Source organism: Debaryomyces hansenii (assembly GCF_000006445.2).
Source record: "Debaryomyces hansenii CBS767 chromosome G complete sequence".
Taxonomy (NCBI): domain Eukaryota; kingdom Fungi; phylum Ascomycota; class Pichiomycetes; order Serinales; family Debaryomycetaceae; genus Debaryomyces; species Debaryomyces hansenii.
This window is the reverse complement of record NC_006049.2, coordinates 152,801-172,758: the sequence shown is the minus strand read 5'-3', so window position 1 is coordinate 172,758 and position 19,958 is coordinate 152,801. Positions and strand designations below refer to the sequence as shown.

The 19,958-nt window shown below is 34.9% G+C and overlaps 9 protein-coding genes across 9 annotated transcripts; 7 read left to right on the top strand and 2 right to left on the bottom strand. All coding sequences in view use genetic code 12, as the record gives it.

Annotated features, from left to right (window-relative positions):
* Position 1: 1 nt before the first annotated feature.
* Positions 2-301, top strand: DEHA2G02002g (mitochondrial 54S ribosomal protein YmL33; the record flags this gene model as incomplete). The annotated part of the gene is made up of 1 exon (XM_461628.1): positions 2-301. One exon carries the CDS (start codon positions 2-4, stop codon positions 299-301), a length of 300 nt encoding a protein of 99 aa, XP_461628.1.
* A 1,275-nt stretch (positions 302-1,576) lies between these two features.
* Positions 1,577-1,780, top strand: DEHA2G01980g (DEHA2G01980p; the record flags this gene model as incomplete). The annotated part of the gene is made up of 1 exon (XM_461627.2): positions 1,577-1,780. One exon carries the CDS (start codon positions 1,577-1,579, stop codon positions 1,778-1,780), a length of 204 nt encoding a protein of 67 aa, XP_461627.2.
* A 719-nt stretch (positions 1,781-2,499) lies between these two features.
* On the top strand, positions 2,500-3,501 carry DEHA2G01958g (DEHA2G01958p; the record flags this gene model as incomplete). Its single annotated transcript, XM_461626.1, has 1 exon — positions 2,500-3,501. The coding sequence occupies one exon, from the start codon at positions 2,500-2,502 to the stop codon at positions 3,499-3,501; it is 1,002 nt and encodes a 333-aa protein (XP_461626.2).
* A 48-nt stretch (positions 3,502-3,549) lies between these two features.
* DEHA2G01936g (DEHA2G01936p) lies at positions 3,550-5,874 on the bottom strand (the record flags this gene model as incomplete). Its single annotated transcript, XM_461625.1, has 1 exon — positions 3,550-5,874. The coding sequence occupies one exon, from the start codon at positions 5,872-5,874 to the stop codon at positions 3,550-3,552; it is 2,325 nt and encodes a 774-aa protein (XP_461625.2).
* Positions 5,875-6,018: 144 nt separating this feature from the next.
* Positions 6,019-7,095, top strand: DEHA2G01914g (DEHA2G01914p; the record flags this gene model as incomplete). The annotated part of the gene is made up of 1 exon (XM_461624.1): positions 6,019-7,095. The coding sequence occupies one exon, from the start codon at positions 6,019-6,021 to the stop codon at positions 7,093-7,095; it is 1,077 nt and encodes a 358-aa protein (XP_461624.2).
* Positions 7,096-7,890: 795 nt separating this feature from the next.
* DEHA2G01892g (DEHA2G01892p) lies at positions 7,891-11,334 on the top strand (the record flags this gene model as incomplete). Its single annotated transcript, XM_461623.1, has 1 exon — positions 7,891-11,334. The coding sequence occupies one exon, from the start codon at positions 7,891-7,893 to the stop codon at positions 11,332-11,334; it is 3,444 nt and encodes a 1,147-aa protein (XP_461623.2).
* A 792-nt stretch (positions 11,335-12,126) lies between these two features.
* DEHA2G01870g (DEHA2G01870p) lies at positions 12,127-14,529 on the top strand (the record flags this gene model as incomplete). Its single annotated transcript, XM_461622.1, has 1 exon — positions 12,127-14,529. The coding sequence occupies one exon, from the start codon at positions 12,127-12,129 to the stop codon at positions 14,527-14,529; it is 2,403 nt and encodes an 800-aa protein (XP_461622.2).
* Positions 14,530-14,681: 152 nt separating this feature from the next.
* DEHA2G01848g (DEHA2G01848p) lies at positions 14,682-15,977 on the bottom strand (the record flags this gene model as incomplete). The annotated part of the gene is made up of 1 exon (XM_461621.1): positions 14,682-15,977. The coding sequence occupies one exon, from the start codon at positions 15,975-15,977 to the stop codon at positions 14,682-14,684; it is 1,296 nt and encodes a 431-aa protein (XP_461621.1).
* A 318-nt stretch (positions 15,978-16,295) lies between these two features.
* On the top strand, positions 16,296-19,889 carry DEHA2G01826g (DEHA2G01826p; the record flags this gene model as incomplete). Its single annotated transcript, XM_461620.1, has 1 exon — positions 16,296-19,889. One exon carries the CDS (start codon positions 16,296-16,298, stop codon positions 19,887-19,889), a length of 3,594 nt encoding a protein of 1,197 aa, XP_461620.1.
* Positions 19,890-19,958: the final 69 nt, after the last annotated feature.

The window sequence follows — 19,958 nt, the reverse complement described above, 5'->3', positions numbered from 1 at the left end:
GATGTCGTCCGCAAATGCAGCTAAGAGTATGTTCTACAAGATAACCCAGACTAGGTCAACTATTGGGTGCCATCCAAGAATCCGTAAAAATATTGAAGCTTTGGGATTAAAGAGGAGAAATCAAATAATTTATCAAAGAGTGTCACCTTCTACTGCTCATAGAATTAGCGTTGTCAAGGAATTAGTTAAAATTGAGTTAGTTGACAAGCCTAAATCACAAGATGAGTTAGCTGCTGATAGAAAGTTCAACCCTGGATTTGAAATGATAAAGGGTGACATGCTCAATAAAGTTTACCAATAAATTTGATGTAACAACTTATTCAGTTCAAACTACCTTTATCATAATCCTTTAATTAGGTGATTACTAATTTGCTAACAAATTAATTCCATTAGCATTCGATTTTAATCGTATTATGAATACGCCATTCGTAGCTTTCATGAACCCCAAAGCTATTTCAATTAGAGGCATATCACATAGTCCTGTACATATAGTGGGTTTAATTACTTTATATACAACAAAAGCATTCTATATTTAATTTTGATTTACTTGTATCGCGTACCATAGACATTGTATGTAACTGTAACAATATATGCTTATGTCAACGCTATTCGTATTATTCTTCCGATTTTTACGGTATTGCAGCTTGGGAATTGATGATGGGCTTCAAATATCAACCGGTATGTGATGATATGGAAGAAATTGTTCATCATTCCTAGAAGCGACAACAACTAAGGCTTCAGAAACAAAGACAATATAAACTCTATGTTTTACCCACATAATGCGCATTACGTTTTCCCACCACATACGTACATTAAAGTACCCATTTTTTGCTTTTGGGTACATATTTTCTGCTGAATGGTAGCATATAACGAAGCAAAAACAGAATGGATTCTCTACTTACTCCTATGCAAGTAAGCTTCAGTATTCTGACTAAACTTCGGAATATGCAGATTACTATTGAACGCTACAAGTTTCCTACGTCTTCATTCTAGATTGGGTGACAAGCATAACACATACAGACTTGCAAAAAGAACTACATTAGATGAATACATCTTATGTAGATCTTTTGAGTCCAGCATAGTGGTCTTCATGTTACTTACATAAATACCTATGGTTATGTAACTTGTGACTTGCAACACGCGATTTCGATTTTATACTTCATAAATTCTATTCATACACCATTTGACCAGAATCTTGGACTAACAAGTTGTAGTTGACCTATACTGAATAATGAGGCTAGAGCAAACAATATAATAATGTATATAGACGATATGTAACTGAACCATTTCTCTCAGAGTCTCAATCGCTCTATAGACCTAAAAGTCGAAGAACGATATAAGCGGGCTTTCTGATTGGCCAATATACGAGAATGCACGTGAGCTGATATTGGACTGAAAAAAAATACATACTCCTCTGTTGAAAAGAATTAATCACCTTCTACATACTAGTAGCTACAAGTAACCACATCATTGGGATAATTGGGTATCAGACAAAAGACCGTCTTTCTATTCGATTAAATTCATATATTACCTTCTTGAATAACACAACACCGCATAAATAATCAATCAATAAGCTATGTTTTCTGCAATAAAGGCTACACAGAGAAATAGAATGACAAATTCGTTATTTAGCTCAACATTTGCTATATGTGTATTGATGGTCGGAGCCAATTCGCTTCTCCCATGTCCAATAGACTCGGTTCATGGAAATGATTCGGTGATCGACGAGAGAATAATTAAGAAGTCGAATGATGGCAACGAAAAAATACAGACAAGGTAGTGATTCTAACTGAATTAGTCCAAACGCCTGAACCATTTCTGCCGTACAACGGGCTTCGAGGAGCAATTAAAAAAAGCAGATTGTTCTGCGTCCACCTCGAATACTTTGCATAAACATCTTTGATATCTTTTTAGTTATCTACAAAGTCCCCCTTTTTTGCATATGGTGTTATTACTTAGCGGAGAGGTACAATTACATGACATTCCATCTTAAACATAAGCTCAAAACTTTGATTGCCATGTTTTCATGTACATAAGTTTCATCTTAACACCTCAACCAGTGTCAATATCAATTTGTACATATTAGTCTTCAATATGAAGTTCCCTACGGATATTACATATATCTACATTATGAGTTAATTCTTAAATAGAAGTAATACCAAATCTATGAATTCCACGAATCATGTGGTCTTAAATTAATAATTTTTCAATTTTAAATGTCGTACGCATATATTTCAAATGCGACATAAATACGACATAAATGCGATATTCATGAACTAAGTCACATTTCCAAAAAAATGGGTCTAACCCTTTTAGGATAAAGGTAAACAAAAACAATTAATATGCTGTAAAAGGGAATAATTGATCTTCTAGTTAACTTTTACGGTAAAAGGAACCACTTAGCTTTATATATACATTTGCATTTGCCCTTTTTGCTGCTATTAATTTTTTTCTCTATCATATCATAAATTGCGTTCAAATATTAAAGAATAACAAGCTATGTCAGTAAAATTCAATGTTCATACTTCTGTAAATCTTGGATACAACTTTCCTTCAATAGATGAGTCTGATATAGACTTTGCTAGCCACTTACCAAGAGATGCACTTTTAAATAAAAATTTAAGATTGGACATGTTGCCACACGCAAAAGAATCATATTACTCGAAGTCTCCTATTACGAAGTGTTATGATACGAAAATATCCAATAATGGAATAAATGTCAGTCCTTTATACGAAATATTGGCAGAGAATCAAGAAAACATAGACAATTACCAATTGGAACTTCCATTTACAAGAGATAGTACTAATAATTCAAAAACTGACTCTAAGCCAAACGACACGGAAGCTAAGAATAGAGGTATCAAAAGGCAAAGACAAACAATAGAAGAAAATGTCAGTGAAACTAATAATCTTCAGACTCAGCCATCATCTATTTACAAGACTCCAATACCTAATAAGACAATCTTTTTTTCATCTTCTGCTTCTTCAAAAAAGAAGAATTCAACAAATCTACTTCAATCTACTCCTGTGTCAGATATTGGAGATGCATCAGGTAAGAAATCGAATATTCTTCTTGCTAAGCTGAAAGCCGTCAAGATGGATAAAGCAGAATTCCTTAACTTACCTATTAAATACACAACTGAAAAAACAAGTGTCATAAGACATGATGATCCAGAAGAAGAAAGTATGGAAATGGGATCTGATTATGATCATTTAGCATGCCATGCAGGGAACATTATGCGTATGGCCGTGGATTCAACAATGTTAGGTTCTTCATATAATGAAAGTTTCTCGGCCACATTCAATAATACATTCGGAGGGAATGATTCTATACTTGGGTTGCAGTCTAGAAAAAGGTATAACGACTTCTTTGACGACGAAGCTGATAAGAGTTTAATAGAAAGTATGAAGTCAAGGTGGAATAGCGGATTAAACAGAATGAAGGCAAAAATAATTGATATTAATGCCGATGAATTACAGCAGGCTGTTCAAGCTGACTAGGTTACGTTTATGATAAGTAGTATTTAATAAGAAAAGTCTATAAAATATTTACTGTAGTGAAACCCTATCATAAACTGGCAATTGAAATATGTAAGACAAATAATGGGCATCTCTTACATCGAAAGAATGGTTATACATTCTTTTAAATTCAGCAATATTGGCGTCTCCAACATATGGTTCCTGATGAGAGAGTTTCATAAGTCTCCAAAACTCATTAATTTCATCAAGTGAAATCACTGGATAATTCGAAACTTGTTGGTTTGATTTGATTTTAGTTCTATCTTGTATGAATGTTAACAAAGACGAGGTGCTTGCACTGGATTGGATAACATCTGAAGGTAAGCTTTGAAGCATTTGCATGATTTTTGGATCTATTATACCGCCATAGTCTACCAAGTAATTATAAAGAAAAAATTGTAAACAGTCATGGAAATCTCCTCTCAATATTGCAGATATGAAACATCTATAATGGTCGTGAGTTACGTTTTTTTTCTTATGCAAGTATTTAAATAAAAGGAATGACGAGATTTTAGCTGAATTAGAATTTGCTAATGAATTTAGTATGATATTGATCAGATCATCATTTAGGTAATCAGTGACCATATTTGGATAAATCTTATGTATAGTTGATAATGCTTTCACTGTTCCTGAAAAATTCTGATATAGATTGGTATGGTTTAAAATGCAATTGACGAATAGGATTATTGTTGATTTAGAATAATTCTTCTCACGCAAATATTCTAGATGGTCCAAGATAAATCTTGACAAAGTCTCAAGATTTGCTAGTATATTCCCTTGATAAGAGCTTTCAATATTTTTATTGGAGATCTTTCTTGGCAATCCTGGCACCTTATCAAGGTCTTCTGGATGCTTAATCTTTTCAGATATTTCAAATTCTTTATGTTTTGCTTTTATTATATTCTTATCGTAAACCTTATAATTAACAAATTTAAAAGACATAGCATCGGTTATGTCACGATAACTGATATTATTGTTCTTATCTGTATCAAACTTTACGACGAAACTGTTCAATACATCTAAAACTCTCCTAACACTCTCGTCATTAGAATTCTTCGATATTATTATTTCATCCTCACTCCAATTATTTTGTAAATCAGGATGATAGCAGTACGATTCAATAATCTTGAGACATAGATCTTTTGTTAAAGCCTTTTCTCCTTTCATTGTCTTGTGAATATAATGTGACTCGATTAAAGCAAGCGTCAGGTTTACATCACCGTTAATTGCGAATGTATGAAGAATTTGAGAAATTGTTTCGTCATTGACGGAATCCAAAACAACGTTCCCAGAAAATGAGCTAGATATAGTGGGGTCTTTTCGAAATAGTACATCTTCCGTCGAGATACCATCACTGAAACCGCTCATAATAAAATTGTCGTATATGCTCTTGACCAAGTCGTAACTATTGTTTAGAAGACCAACATTTAGATACCTTAGCCAATTATTTTCATTAAGGATTATTGTACAATCATTACTCTTATTGTTGAACTGTATTCGTTGTTCATCGTGTATTATCAAAAGCCATTTTTGCAATCTTTCACAATCTTTGTTAGATGCCATTATATCAAGAATTCGGATAGTTGGTAAAGTCAGAAGCAAGTCGTATCTATCAAATTGATGATAATTTCCCACTGTATCTAATTGAGTTAGCTCTTCGAAGGTTTTTTCAAAATGATCAATAGCGATCTGATTTTGAGTTGTATTGAGTAAAGTATTAATATATGCCGAATGATATAACAATTCATAAATTGGTTTATCAACGTTATCAATAATGTAATTTTCCCACAACAATTTCAAAGTTATTAATTCTGTAAAATCATCGCAACATTGAAAAGATACAAGTAGAAAGTATGCTAAACCATTATGAACATCTTGAGTTATCTTTTGTTCTCCTTTCTTAATTTCATATAGTGTCATTACTTCATAATACAATCTTGTTGCAAGACTTGTAGCCTCAGGTTTATTCATCAAATAGCAAGCTTTTAATAATATTATGTATAGTTTATTTGAAGGAGGTATACGGTATTCTTTCATAAGGTTTGCAATCAGCCATATTGTCTTGAACTCTTTCTCTTCTATTAATCGTTCAATTTGGTTCTCAATCGCTTTAATCTTGGTTTTAGAATTGAATTGCAGAATGAATGTTTCTGTTGAAATTAGGTTCTCTTTACCTGATGCATGGGACTGATCATGAGCAAGAGAACTTTCATTTATTAAAAAGTCATCGACTGAAAACTGAGGTATATTTATACTTGAATTATGTATATTTTTAAACGATAATACTAATGAACCTTTGAAAGAATGTCGTATACCCCTTCTTATAATGGGGGTGTTTGATATGTACCGTAGCATAATACAGCTTCTAGTTCACCAGTTAGGAATGAATGGATAATGTTAGAACTTTGTGATGAAGATCTCAGATAGTGAGCATCGAAAAAGATTAATGAATAAAACAAAACGCTAAATATTCCGCTTCTGTTGTCTCTAAGCTCTAGAATGTTTAAATCGTTAACCAACAAGCGTCTATTGGCGACATCAGCATCAGAGAATGCAGCTAAACAGAAGCAGCAATTTAATGTCTTTGACAGATCTGCAAAATTAATACAAAGATCAAGAACGCCCAGTCTTAATCCACAAGAATCTCGTAAAGTAGAGTATTTAAGAGATGAGGTAGCAATTAGGACTATAGAAAGATTGGCATTTATTACAAGAGACTTTGATAGATTATTGGACTTTGGGTCACATCTGGGTAATTTAATAAAGAACTTATTTGAGGAATCCAAGGTACCCGAAGCAGCAGACTCTGCTGATATGGAAATCTGTAAACAGCTTAATAACGATAAAAAGACTATAAGGTCCAAAATCAAGGAATTAGTCATGCTTGATTCATCCAAAGACATTCTTAATAGGGATGTTGAACAACCGTTCAATGCTGAATTTGATGGAAAGCTTATTCGTAATGTAGGAGATGAAGAAGCATTCGACCATGAATGCTTACAAGAATCAAATCAGTATGATGCAGTCATTTCAAATTTATCCTTGCATTGGATTAATGATTTACCAGCCACTTTGGCAAATATAAACCGTGTATTAAAACCAGATGGGTTATTCATGGGTACTTTATTTGGTGGTGATACGTTATACGAATTGAGAACGTCATTGCAATTGGCAGAATTGGAAAGAAAGGGCGGAATGTCCCCAAGAGTATCACCCTTAGTACATTTGAATGACGTTGGGTCGCTCTTGAATAGGGCAGGATTTAGCATGTTAACAATCGATTCAGAAGATATCGTAGTCGGTGGATTTCCAGACGTAGTCTCAGTTTGCAAAGACTTACTGCTGATGGGGGAACAAAATTCTGTATTATCGAGATCAAATCTTTTACCAAGGGACGTAATGTTAGCAGCCAACGAGATTTATAAGGCATTACATGGTGAAACTGATGAGCACGGAAATGTTACTTTACCTGCAACTTTCAGTGTTATATTCATGATTGGCTGGAAAAAGAGTGAAAACCAACCACAACCTCTAGCAAGAGGTACAGGCGAAATTAATTTGAAAGACATCTTGTAGAAATCGTTGTTGTATTTTTATATATATATTTATTATTAAATATGCTAATATTAATAATAAGATATAGGGATTTCAATAATGACCTTTATGTTTATATATTTATTGAAGACTAAACTGTGGTTTTAATGTAATGAGTGGGGCTGATCTAGTATTATATTGGTCACCTACGATTATTCGTTTTTTGAAATTTTTCAGTGAGTCTTACACATTATTAGTAGCCTTTCAAATAAACCCATGTAAGATACTCTAATATGGATTGCTGGTCCGTAAACCACTAGGCTTAATAGATTGTTTTACCAAATGTTCCATGTCATTTTCGTATGAGTTACTTAAAGAAATACTTCATTCAAGCCGTACGAATTCTTACCGTATGTATTAGATACACTCAAAAGTACATATAGTGTATTCATGTATATTGATAGTCGCCGGTAGAAGGGTAATCTGAAATCTTTAAATTTGCAATTTTATGATGTAGAGTAAAAATGTATATGTCTAATATTTAATTGAAAATAAATCAAATATACCATCAAGTTATACAGAAGCTACGCAAGCTACTAAGTTTAGAGAAACAAATACAAGGTAGAACTATACCTAATTTCTCCGGCCAAGTTTTTCTAGTATTTTTGCAAAATTTTTGGTCTAAGGGTCGAGTCATTTTGCTTCCTCGGCTTTCTCTAATCAGCAAAATCTCTCCACAAAAATTAGTCCTCATAATCATATGAGCCAATTATATATGGGTGGCAAGTTATCTTCTTTTTAAATACCTACAAGTAAGATAATTAGAATATAATTAATATGGCCAGATACAAACCTAACCAACAAAATCACACAGATCCTAAGCAACAAGTTGTCTTACCAACTTATAAATTGGACTCTAATTTAGTATTATTGCCGGGGATAATTTATAATGTCACATTTTCCAGATTCAAGGCAGCTACGTTATTATCACGGTTCAAGAGTCAGGTTTCAAATGTATCGTTGATAACTAACCTACTCAATGAATATGATTTCGATAGTAAGCAAGAGGAGAAAGACGACGTTGAATCTAAATATATGCCACCCCCAATTTCACTGGATGCAGTAACCGGGATCAAGCAGTTCTATCAATATGAACAACAGTTCAAGGGTAAGAATGATGATTCGAGTAAAGTCGAAGCGGAGCCGCAGAGTGAATTTGACTGGTTAGTGTTAGCAATAAATCCAAACTTGGAAAAGATAAAGGAACCACAAACTTCATCTGATGATGAATATGAGAATATAGTTACTATTGCAAGGGTTATTGGTATGGTTGACGACACCAGTAACATTAAGCTAACTTTGCAAGCGTTAACTAGAGGTATAAAACACAACAAGGTTAAACCAACTCAAACAAATGAAGTTTTGATAGATATTGACTGGAATTCTAATATTGATGACGTAGCCAGCAAGTATGATGTCTTGAATTCTAAAGTCTTAAAGTTGTTTAGATCTATTGATGGATTTATCGTTGATTATCGCCAGGCATTAACGGTAGCGGCATCATTGGCAAAGAAAGGGAAGCAATCCAAAGATTTAAAACAGAAGGGTGATTTATTGACTTTAAATCCTTTGGCCAACTCGCTTTATTTACACTTAGCCGCTTCAAAAGATTTTACAAAAGCTTACATTAGTTTACAAAAATTATTTGGGACTTTTAATTCATCATCGAATACTAAAATCGACAATAAGACATTCTTAAGGTTAATTGATTTAACCTGTGCAATTATCCCATTTCCAAACCACGAGAAATTAAAGTTGTTGAACAAGTTTAATTCTATCGATAGAATTAACGAAGTTAATCGAATGCTTGAATCTATGATTCAAGTATTTTATAATTTGAAGAAGAATAATAAAATTATTAATCACTGGTTCTATAATGAAGCAACAAATATTCAAAGAGCTAATGTGGTTGCAAGTCAGCTAAAATCGATTAGATTAATTTTAGAAGGAATGACTAATAAGCCTGACAAGGATATTAAAACAAATCAAAGTCCGCCCCGCCAGCTAGTACGTCGTGGTAACAACAACAAGCCTGCTAAGCTGCCAATGAGTGATGATGGAAACGAAAGTAACGATGAATACGATGATGATGAGGATGATGATGATGATGAGGATGAATTAAAAGCTATTACTAGTTTCATTAAAGGCAAATTGCCAAATATTAGCACTTTGTCATCCGATACAAAAAGACTTATTGTCAAGGACTTCAAAAGAATTAAGTCATCTCCACCGGGGAACTCAGATTTTCATGTAATTCGTAATTATTTGGAAATTGTGGCTGACATTCCTTGGGATAGGTATGTTACAAGGTTCAAATCTAACAAGGATATTGATTTAGAATTCGCTAAGAAGCAATTAGATAGTGACCATTACGGATTACAACATGTGAAGACAAGACTAATTCAGTATTTGGTAGTATTGAAGCTTTTGGGAATTAATGCGGAGAAGGAATTTGAAAAGATTGAATCAGAGAATTCCAAAAAATCGAAGAAAAATGAATCATCTTCTGGTTCTATGGGTAAGAATGATAAGCAACGGAGTGAGAAAACCTTTACCAGATCTGATGATTCGATAGTTATTGCCAATAACGATGAGACATCAATTGCCCATGAAACAGCAAGAAATAAAAATAAGAAGTCTAAATCTTTAACAACAATCGAGAAAAGTTCGTTGAATAAGTCTCTTATGGTTTCGAAAAATAATAAGTCGCCAATTATAATGTTGGTGGGCCCACCTGGTACTGGTAAAACATCATTAGCCAAATCTATCGCGAAATCATTGGGCCGTAATTTCCAGAGAGTTTCCTTAGGAGGTATTAAGGATGAATCTGAAATTAGAGGCCATAGACGTACATACGTTGGTGCAATGCCTGGGGTCATTATTCAATCTTTAAGGAAGTCAAGATCTATGAACCCAGTCATTCTATTAGATGAAATTGACAAGATTATTGGTGGTAACAATGGAGTTAATAAATTTAATGGAGACCCATCAGCTGCGTTATTAGAAGTATTAGATCCCGAACAGAATACATCGTTTATAGATCACTATTTGGGATTCCCAGTTGATTTGTCTCAAGTTATGTTTATCTGTACTGCAAATGAAGCATCCAATTTATCTCGGCCATTGTTAGATAGATTAGAAATGATTGAGGTAGGAGCATACGATTATGATGAAAAGTTGGTTATTGGTGAACGTTATCTTTTACCAAGACAAATCAAAAGAAATGGTATCCCTAACGCTGATTTGATAGACGTTGATAAGTCAGTTATGCAGAAAGTTATTCTTGATTATACTAGAGAAGCCGGGGTAAGAAATTTTGAGAGAAGCTTAGGAAGAATCTGCAGATTCAAAGCAGTCGAATACTCCCAAAGTTTGGAGAAGTTGAGCGAATATCAACCTAAGGTTGAAATTGAAGACTTACCTAAATATTTAGGGTTGCCTTTTGCCAATTTATCTACAGAATTATTCGAGTCACCAATCGAGTCGGCAAAATGTGGGGTTGTAAACGGGTTGTCCTACAATAGTGATGGATCAGGATCTGTATTGGTATTTGAAAGTATAGGATTTAATCATGAGGGCAAGTCAGGCTCATCGTCCCTTAATATGACCGGTAGATTAGGGGATGTCTTGATGGAAAGTGCAAAAATTGGGTTGACGTTTATCAAGCTGATAATCTACAAAAACTTGTTGAATTTGAGTGACAGAAATCTCAGTGAAAATCTAATCGACAAGATCAACAATATGGAAATACACTTGCATGTACCACTGGGGTCAATCCAGAAAGATGGTCCATCGGCAGGGATTACCGTGGCCTTACTGTTTTTGTCGTTGATTTTGGAAAAACCCGTTCCTTTGGACGTAGCTATGACTGGCGAAATCACCTTGCGAGGCTTGGTGTTGCCTATCGGTGGTATCAAAGAAAAAATATTGGGTGCTCATTTGAACGGTATTAAGCGTGTCATAGTCCCAAGAGAAAACCGTAAGGACTTGATCGAGGAATACTGCAGGTCCACCAACGATTTTAACCAATTGAACGACTTATTGCTCGACAACGAAAACAAATATAACTTCAAAAGATGCGAACCAGAGAAGTTTTGGTTCGACAAGTACGGAATCACTATCCACTACGCCCGTGAATTCTGGGATGTCATCAAGGCTGTATGGGGTGATGCTTTATTAGTCAAAGTGGAGCAAGCAAGAATGGTTGAATACCACTTGTAATTTGCTTCTACTGTTCTATCCGTCCTCCCGTCCCTCACACCATATATATTAGCATAAATTAGTCTACTTGTTATTATTATGTACTATTTTCAATTATGTTGTGTTTTCATATGTACGAACACATGTCACTACATTATGCTTTCTCATCATTCTCGCATTATTCTTTATCGATGAACCCCTGTATAGACAGGGATGGCGTCCTTTTTTCTGCTGATTTCTTCTCCCATGCTTGCCTTTCCATACCAAATTTGTAACACTACAGATACCTAGTGTATGCATTTCTATATATAACCCCTACAAAATACTAAATACGGTTGTCCGTTCGTAACTTTCTATTTATCATGCTATCGTAATATTATGCTTAGCCATTTGACCTATATATACACGAGCGCGTTATTGTGGTAATCACCGCCCCTTCGAAAATCCGTAGATAAATTTAGGACGTGGCATTTCTCATAACCTGGTAAAATTTAATAAAAAACTTTGGTCCTTGTTGGTTTAATCGGATAAGTAGTCTTTTCAGGGTTTAACTATTGGAAAAATTGTTCAAGTTTTTGATCTCTGGGTATTAAGTACATAAGTGTTCCGAATACCTTATTTTGATAATCGATTTATTGAGCGTTCGCTTTAAACAGGGATTTCTGATTGTTTATACTATTCCCGAGGAAGTAGATCAAGTGAAAAAAAGGAGGAAATTGAAAGAGCAAGGTAATTAACAGCTGAAGGTGAAGATTTCTGGAAAATACTATCAATACGTTATTAGAAGATTAAAGTACATTAGATTAGACTAAGATGAAGATTTTTTCCAAGGTGTTTATACTATTGATGTGGTTCTGGCAGATGGTGGGTGTTATGGGGAAAAGGTCGCTTTCGGCCACTTCGTTGGTGACATGTATGGATAACTCGCAGATTTCGCCAACGTACTTCAATGTGACGTTCGATCCAGACGACAGGTCGTTGAAATATAGTATTGATTTAACAACGGAAATCAATGCGAAAGTGGATGCTTTCGTCCAGGTTTATGCGTACGGGTTTTTAATTATCGAGCAGAACATAAATTTGTGTTCATTGGGGTGGAAACAATTTTGTCCTATTTACCCTGGATCTATGCAAGTTGAAAGTATCGAGTACATTAGCGAGGAATATGTAAAAGAGATCCCGGGTATAGCGTACACGGTTCCAGATATCGATGCAGTGGTGAAGGTTATCGTGAAGGACCAGGATGGCGGAAAGCAATTATCATGTATGCAAGCTAGTTTCACCAATGGGAAGACTATCGAACAAACGGGTGCCAAATGGGCTACTGCTGTTGTTGCGGGGTTGGGATTGTTGATCGCGGCCGTATTGTCGACTTTTGGTAATTCTACGGCAGCCACTCATATATCTGCGAACTCGGTTTCTTTGTTCTTGTACTTTCAATCTGTTGTTGTTGTCTCCATGCAAAATGTTGAAAGAGTTCCTCCAATTGCGTCGGCTTGGGCAGAAAACCTTGCTTGGTCTATGGGATTAATTAGAATCCAATTCATGCAAGACATTTTCAGATGGTATGTTCAAAGTACTGGTGGTTCACCAACTTTATACTTTAAAGGTACAACATCACAAATATTGGTACAAAGAGCTTTGAACCATTTAAGGGATCTCCATGAAATTGCCAGTAACAATGGGATAGTTAACTACGCGAAAAGAGCTTTGGATTTTTCACTTCAATCAAATTCCAATTTGATTGTGTTGAGAGGTATTAAGAGAATAGGTTATAACTCGCATATTGAACCCACTTCAATTGTGGCTACAGGATTTACATTCTTTGTTTTCTTTGGCTACCTCTTGGTCGTGATTCTTATCTTCATTAAACAAATTCTCGATTTGTTAATTAGGTTTAAGAAAATTAATCCAAATAGATTGAGCCATTTCAGATCGTCTTTCAGCCTCATCTTGAAAGGTTCCTTATTAAGATACCTCTATATTGGATTTACTCAATTAGTTATTTTATCATTATGGGAATTCACGCAGAATGATTCTCCGGCACTTATTGTTTTGGCCGTACTACTGTTAATCTTGGTTCTTGGTGTTATAGGATATTCTTATTGGAAAGTTGTGAGGTTAGGCAGGAAGTCTGTTAAAGAATATAATAACCCCGCAGCTGTATTATATGGGGACTCAAAAGTGTTGAATAAATATGGATTCTGCTATACTATGTTCCAGGCAGAAAAATACTGGTTTGGTATTGTTTTAATTGGGTATAATTTGTTGAAAGGTATATTCATTGGTTTGTGTCAATATTCTGGTAAAGCATCAGCCTTGGCAATTTTTATTTTTGACTTGGTTTATACCATTTACTTGATTATACAGGCACCATACTTGAACAAACCTACAAACATTCTCAATTATCTTATGTCGGTTGTGACGACAATCAATTCGTTCTTGTTCTTGTTTTTCTCAGACTTGTTTGGTCAACCCGCACCAGTGGCATCAATCATGGGTTGGGTATTCTTTATCTTGAATGCAGCTTTCTCATTTTGCCTATTAATTATGATTATTGCTTTCATTGCTTTTATTTTAATCTCAAAGAATCCTGACGCAAGGTTTGCTCCGGCTAAAGATGACAGAACATCATTCCAAAGAATGAGTTCTGTGAAACACAGATCTTATAATAATAAGCAAGATAATCAAGGTGCTAATGAATTATTGGCATTAGGATTGGCAGCACAAGATCATTCAAATAATTGGGAGTCAGAAATGTATAAATTGAACAATATTTCATCATCATCCAATGACCAGAAAAATCATTTAACACCATCACTTGAGCAAGAAAAGTTCGAAGCAAATGAAGTAAATTATAGTGAAAACTCCGATGAAATTGACAATAAACCTCTGACTTTAGGTTCGAAGTTGAAAGGTAAGTTATCTAGGGGCTTGTCATTCAAAGGTAATAAGGGTGAAAATAAAGGTACGACTGACAGAAAGAATACTAAAAATGGTAAGATCACCAGAATCAGTGACACTTTATTAGATGATAATCAAGAGAATTATGCAGATGAAGAAAAGGATGTCATAAACACTAAGCCACTTTCATTCCCAAAGGATAATTCCACTACCCCAATTAATCAACATCATAGACATGATTCGAATATTTCAGCCGGGGGATTCTCATCATATTCGAATAATCAACCAACGAATGCTAAGGATATTCTTTAAAAAACGTTTTAAACTTCAATAATTGTACACTAGTTAATTTTATTTTATTCTATTTTGTAAGTCTATATTTTATTATCAAGATATAAAGCACTGTTTATTATGTATAAATATTAATACTTTTATATCTATGAAATTACTATATGCTAGATGATCTAAGTAACTAGATTATCCCACGTTCTCTGTAATTTACGTAAATGAAGCATCGATTCTTCAGCTTTTCTTGAAGACAATAATATATTTATTTTTTGATCAAGAGACAACTTTTTAAATGTGCTTATGATAAAAGTTTGAATCGCTACATGTGAATTCTGTATGCCGTTGGAAGATCTCAAAAGAACCAAGTCATGAAATACTCCAGATAAATCCAAAGGTCGAAACGTTTTATGGAAATAATCAGCAGATAGAGCGATCGCTTGCGAGATTACGTTCAACTCAAGGTCCGTATATGTATATTCCTCATTGACATCTATTTGACTTGCCCAGGTATCTCGAAGCATATCAGGCGTATCACTAGTTGAAAACCTCATGTCAAATACCGAGGCCGTTGATAGATAAGGAATTCTTTGAATTAGTACGGGGTTTAATGGATTAAATTTTGTATCTATCCACTGCTTAGTGCTGTCTTGTGCAATCAATGGCGCAACCGGCTTAGCTAGCGAATGATCACATTTAAAATCGAAGTTCTTCAAGAAATCTCCAGATTGAAAAGCAGAAAATATCTCCTTTTTCCTATTGTCAGGAATGGGACACTCAAACAATCCACCAACAAAAGTGTACGGGATATAGAAAAGAATATTTCGTTTTGCATACTTCTTTCTGCGGGCCATTTTATAGCATACCAAGTTCCTTGACTCCCATTCCAAAGAAGAGCGTGGATCAGAATTACGGATATCTTCAACATGTTCTGTGGCCTTTTTACTTGTATACTGAACATGCTTGCCATTAATAACCTTTTCCAAAATATTATCAACAGATGCTTCTAACAAGTTGTTTAAATTTTTTCCAACTTCAGATATTTTGGATTTCAACGACACGCTGGCCCCTTCCAAAGGCTTTTCACCAGACATATTATCTAATATCATATTTCCTTTCGATATATTGTTATTATTCTGGTATAAATTGTACACTTTATCCGTTGGCTTTGGAAGTCTCTTATTCTCGAAATCTGGTTTCAAAATACAAAATGGTTTGTTCCAATCTATATCAATACTGGATGTAGTCAAAACTTGTTTCTCATAGTCTGGTTTACCGTGATCACAATGTGTAATAGAGATAGAGTGTAGGGAAGTAGGAAGATAACCTTCTATCTTGTACTGGCGATATATTTTAAAGCCTGTAAAAGGAAAAAGTCCATTTTGTTTCGGATTACAAATTTTTGGTTCTTTAAAATACCAACTTGCTCTTATAATTTCAATAGAAAGGAATATGATAAACAATAACCTGAACATTGGTTGATGGTTAACAAAAAAATGGGTAAAGACGATTGCAAATCAATCATAGAAGTAGTTTTTGCGGTAATTGATTATTTCAATTCCGACCACCCATCACCTGACTTCCGAGGAAAGAGCATCAAAATTTTTTTTTTAAGCAGCAGCTGAAAAACGATGAGGCCTTTAACATAAAATCACCTATTGCATTTTGTTCACTTTGGGTTACTTATACTTGTATATATTGAATCCTGATCACTTTGGGTTACTTATACTTGTATATATTGAATCCTGATCACTTTTATAGTCTAGGTGTTCATTAATAATAGAAGTTTTGTAATGGACGGAACGCAGCAGTCAAATAAGGCCCATCGAGGTGGTACTAGAAAGACCACTGCTAAACAGAAATTGCATCAACATGGACATAATCAGAAGGCATTTGCGGTAACGGCGCCAAGGAAGTTGGAAAGAATGGCAAAGAGAACACATGATGTTAACGAGAAGAAGTTACATGTTCCAATGGTAGATAGGACGCCAGATGATGATCCTCCACCAGTTATTGTAGCCGTGGTAGGACCACCAGGTACTGGTAAATCAACGTTAATCAAATCATTAATAAGAAGACTTGCAAAGACTTCATTAACAGAAATTAAAGGGCCAATTACCGTTGTGAGTGGTAAGAGAAGAAGATTGACGTTTATTGAAGTGGGAAATGATTTGAACTCAATGGTCGATGCGGCCAAAATCGCTGACTTGGTCTTGTTACTTGTGGATGGTAATTTTGGGTTAGAAATGGAAACCATGGAATTCTTGAATATTGCTCAGCATCATGGTATGCCTAGAGTTTTGGGTGTTTCCACACATTTAGATTTATTTAAATCTCAGTCTACTTTAAGAACGTCGAAGAAGAGATTGAAGCACCGTTTTTGGACTGAGGTTTATCAAGGTGCTAAGTTGTTTTACTTATCGGGGGTTATAAATGGTCGTTATCCTGACAGAGAAATCCTTAATTTAAGTCGTTTCATATCAGTCATGAAATTCAGACCTTTGAAATGGAGAAACGAGCATCCTTACTTATTAGCTGATAGAGTAACCGACCTTACCCATCCTCAAGAAATTGCTGAAAATCCAAAATGTGACAGAAAAGTGGCAATTTATGGTTATTTGCATGGGACACCATTACCGTCTGTGAACGCTCATGTTCATATTGCAGGGGTAGGGGATCATTATGTCCATTCTGTTGAAAAATTACCAGATCCTTGTCCAACTCCATACTTTGAACAGAAATTAGATGAAATAGAAAGAGAGAAGGCAAAACTTGCTGCCGAGTCGGGTGAAATCCAAGCAAAAACAACAAGAAGACGTAAAAGGTTAGAGGATAAACAAAAAATTATTTATGCCCCCATGTCTGATGTGGGTGGTGTTTTAGTCGATAAGGATGCAGTATATATTGATATGGGAGATAAAGAAAATTTCGTTAAAGGAGAGGAAGCAGGAGAAGGAGAAAAGTTAGTCACCGATTTACAAGAGGTGCAAAAGACAATGAAAGAAAGATTCGAAGATGGCCCTGGTTTAAGATTATTTTCCTCTTCTAAGGAAATAAATCGTAATGAAGATGAAGATGATGAAAGCGAGGATTTGTTGTCAGACTTAGAGGATAATGAATCAGAAGTAACTCCTAAGAATACAGGAAGAACGTCTATGAGATCTGCACGCCTTTATGGCAAATCTTTAGCAGAAGATGATGAATTTGACAATGATTTATCGGATGACGAAGAACGTGGCTATGATTCAGAATCCGGTGAACCTAAATTAGTTGAAGTAGATTTCAACGATGATAAATATAATGAAAAGGAATTGGAATTTGCTGAAGACTCATATTTGTCCTCTGATGAAGAAAATAGTAATGACTACAAATCAGCTGCTTCTAGATTGAATGGTTCAATTCAAAGAAAATGGAACATCAACAAATTATTATACTTGCAGAACGTTGACCCTTCCGATGCCATTAAAAAATGGAAAGCTACAAATGTTGAAGAGGATAGCGATGAGGAAGATATTGAAGAAGATGATGATGCTTTCTTCCACAAGAAAGACATTAGGGATGCATCTCAAGATTTAGATCAATTTATACCTTCTTATCCCCCACTCGAGCAACTTAAAGAGAAATTCAATGCCTCTACCGTTGACGATGAAGATGATGACGAAGAATATGAAAACGGGTACAGAATATTAAAATCTAAATTTCTAGCTGCGCCTAAATTAAATGAGGAGAACAAAGATGGCCAAGAGGAAGCAAACGATGAAGATGAAGGAGAAGTATATGGCGATTTTGAAGATTTAGAATCAGGAGATTCTGATAAAAATGCAAATAAAAAGGTCGATCAGAATAACGATGATGAGTTTGCAGACTTTGATGCGGAAGAAGAGAAGGCAGAACTTGGATTGGACGAAGAGGAGGAAGATAAGGAAGAATATGAAGAACCTGAAAATTTAACAACAGAAGAAAAGAGAAGAATAAATGCAGCTAACAAGGCAAAGTTAAAAGTACAATTTGAAGATGAAGAAGATCGCGAGTTTGGAGTTGATGACCCAGAAGGCGATACTGAGGCTGATACATGGTACGAATTCCAGAAAAATAAGATGGCGAAACAATTAGAAATAAATAAAGCCGAATTTGATGAGATGGATTCTGCTACTAGAATCAGAATTGAAGGTTATAAAGCAGGTTCATACGTGAAGCTAGTATTTTCTAATTTACCGTGTGAATTTGTCGAAAATTTACAGCCAGAATATCCAATTGTATTGGGAGGTTTATTAGCAACAGAATCCAGATTTGGTATTATGAATGTTAGAATAAGAAGACATCGTTGGCATAAAAAGATCTTGAAATCTCAAGATCCGTTAATTTTATCTTTGGGGTGGAGAAGATTTCAAACATTACCAATATATACTACATCCGACTCCAGAACACGTAATAGAATGCTTAAGTATACACCAGAGCATGCCTACTGTTTTGCATCTTTTTATGGGCCATTAGTTGCACCAAATACAACATTCGTTGGTTTCAATATTGTCTCAAATTCATCAACAACGGGTTCATTTAGAATTGCTGCAACAGGAATTGTCGAAGATTTAAATTCATCGGTTGAGATTGTAAAGAAATTAAAATTAGTTGGTCATCCTTACAAGATTTTCCGTAATACTGCATTTATAAAAGACATGTTTTCAAATTCTTTGGAAGTTGCTAAATTTGAAGGAGCATCCATTAGAACCGTTTCTGGTATAAGAGGTGAAATTAAGAGAGCATTGTCTAAACCTGAGGGTCACTTCAGGGCTTCGTTTGAAGATAAGATTCTTATGTCGGACACTATTTTCTTAAAGACATGGTATCCCGTCAAGGTTAAGAAGTTCTACAATCCTGTTACTTCGTTATTATTAAGTCAACATTCTGAATGGCAAGGTATGAGATTGACAGGCCAGGTTAGAGCAGAACGTGCCATTGCAACTCCATTAAATGCTGACAGTGCCTACAAGAAGATTGAAAGAACTGAAAGGAAATTCAACCCGTTGAGAGTTCCAAAATCAATCAAAACCGCTTTACCTTTCAAATCTCAAATTCATGAAATGAAACCTCAAAAGAAACCAACATATATGTCAAAGAGAGCTGTTGTCTTGGGCGGCGAGGAAAAGAAGGCTAGAGATTTAATGCAAAAGATCGCTACTGTTAGAAAAGAGAAAGAAACGAAGAGAAAGACAAAGAAGGATGAGAAGTTTAAAGATAAATTGAAAGCCATGGCAAAGAAGCAGGAAATTAGAAAAGAAAAAGAAAAGGAACGTAAAAAGGAATTCTTTTCAAAAGAAGGTAAGAAAAGATCTTTGGGCTCCAGTGAAGGCAATCGTGAAGCTTTTGGAAAGAAAAAGCGTATATAATTTCATTTATAATAACACCGTATTTTTAAGTCGCACAGTAAAAAATTAATTCGCGATTCTACCTCTCCA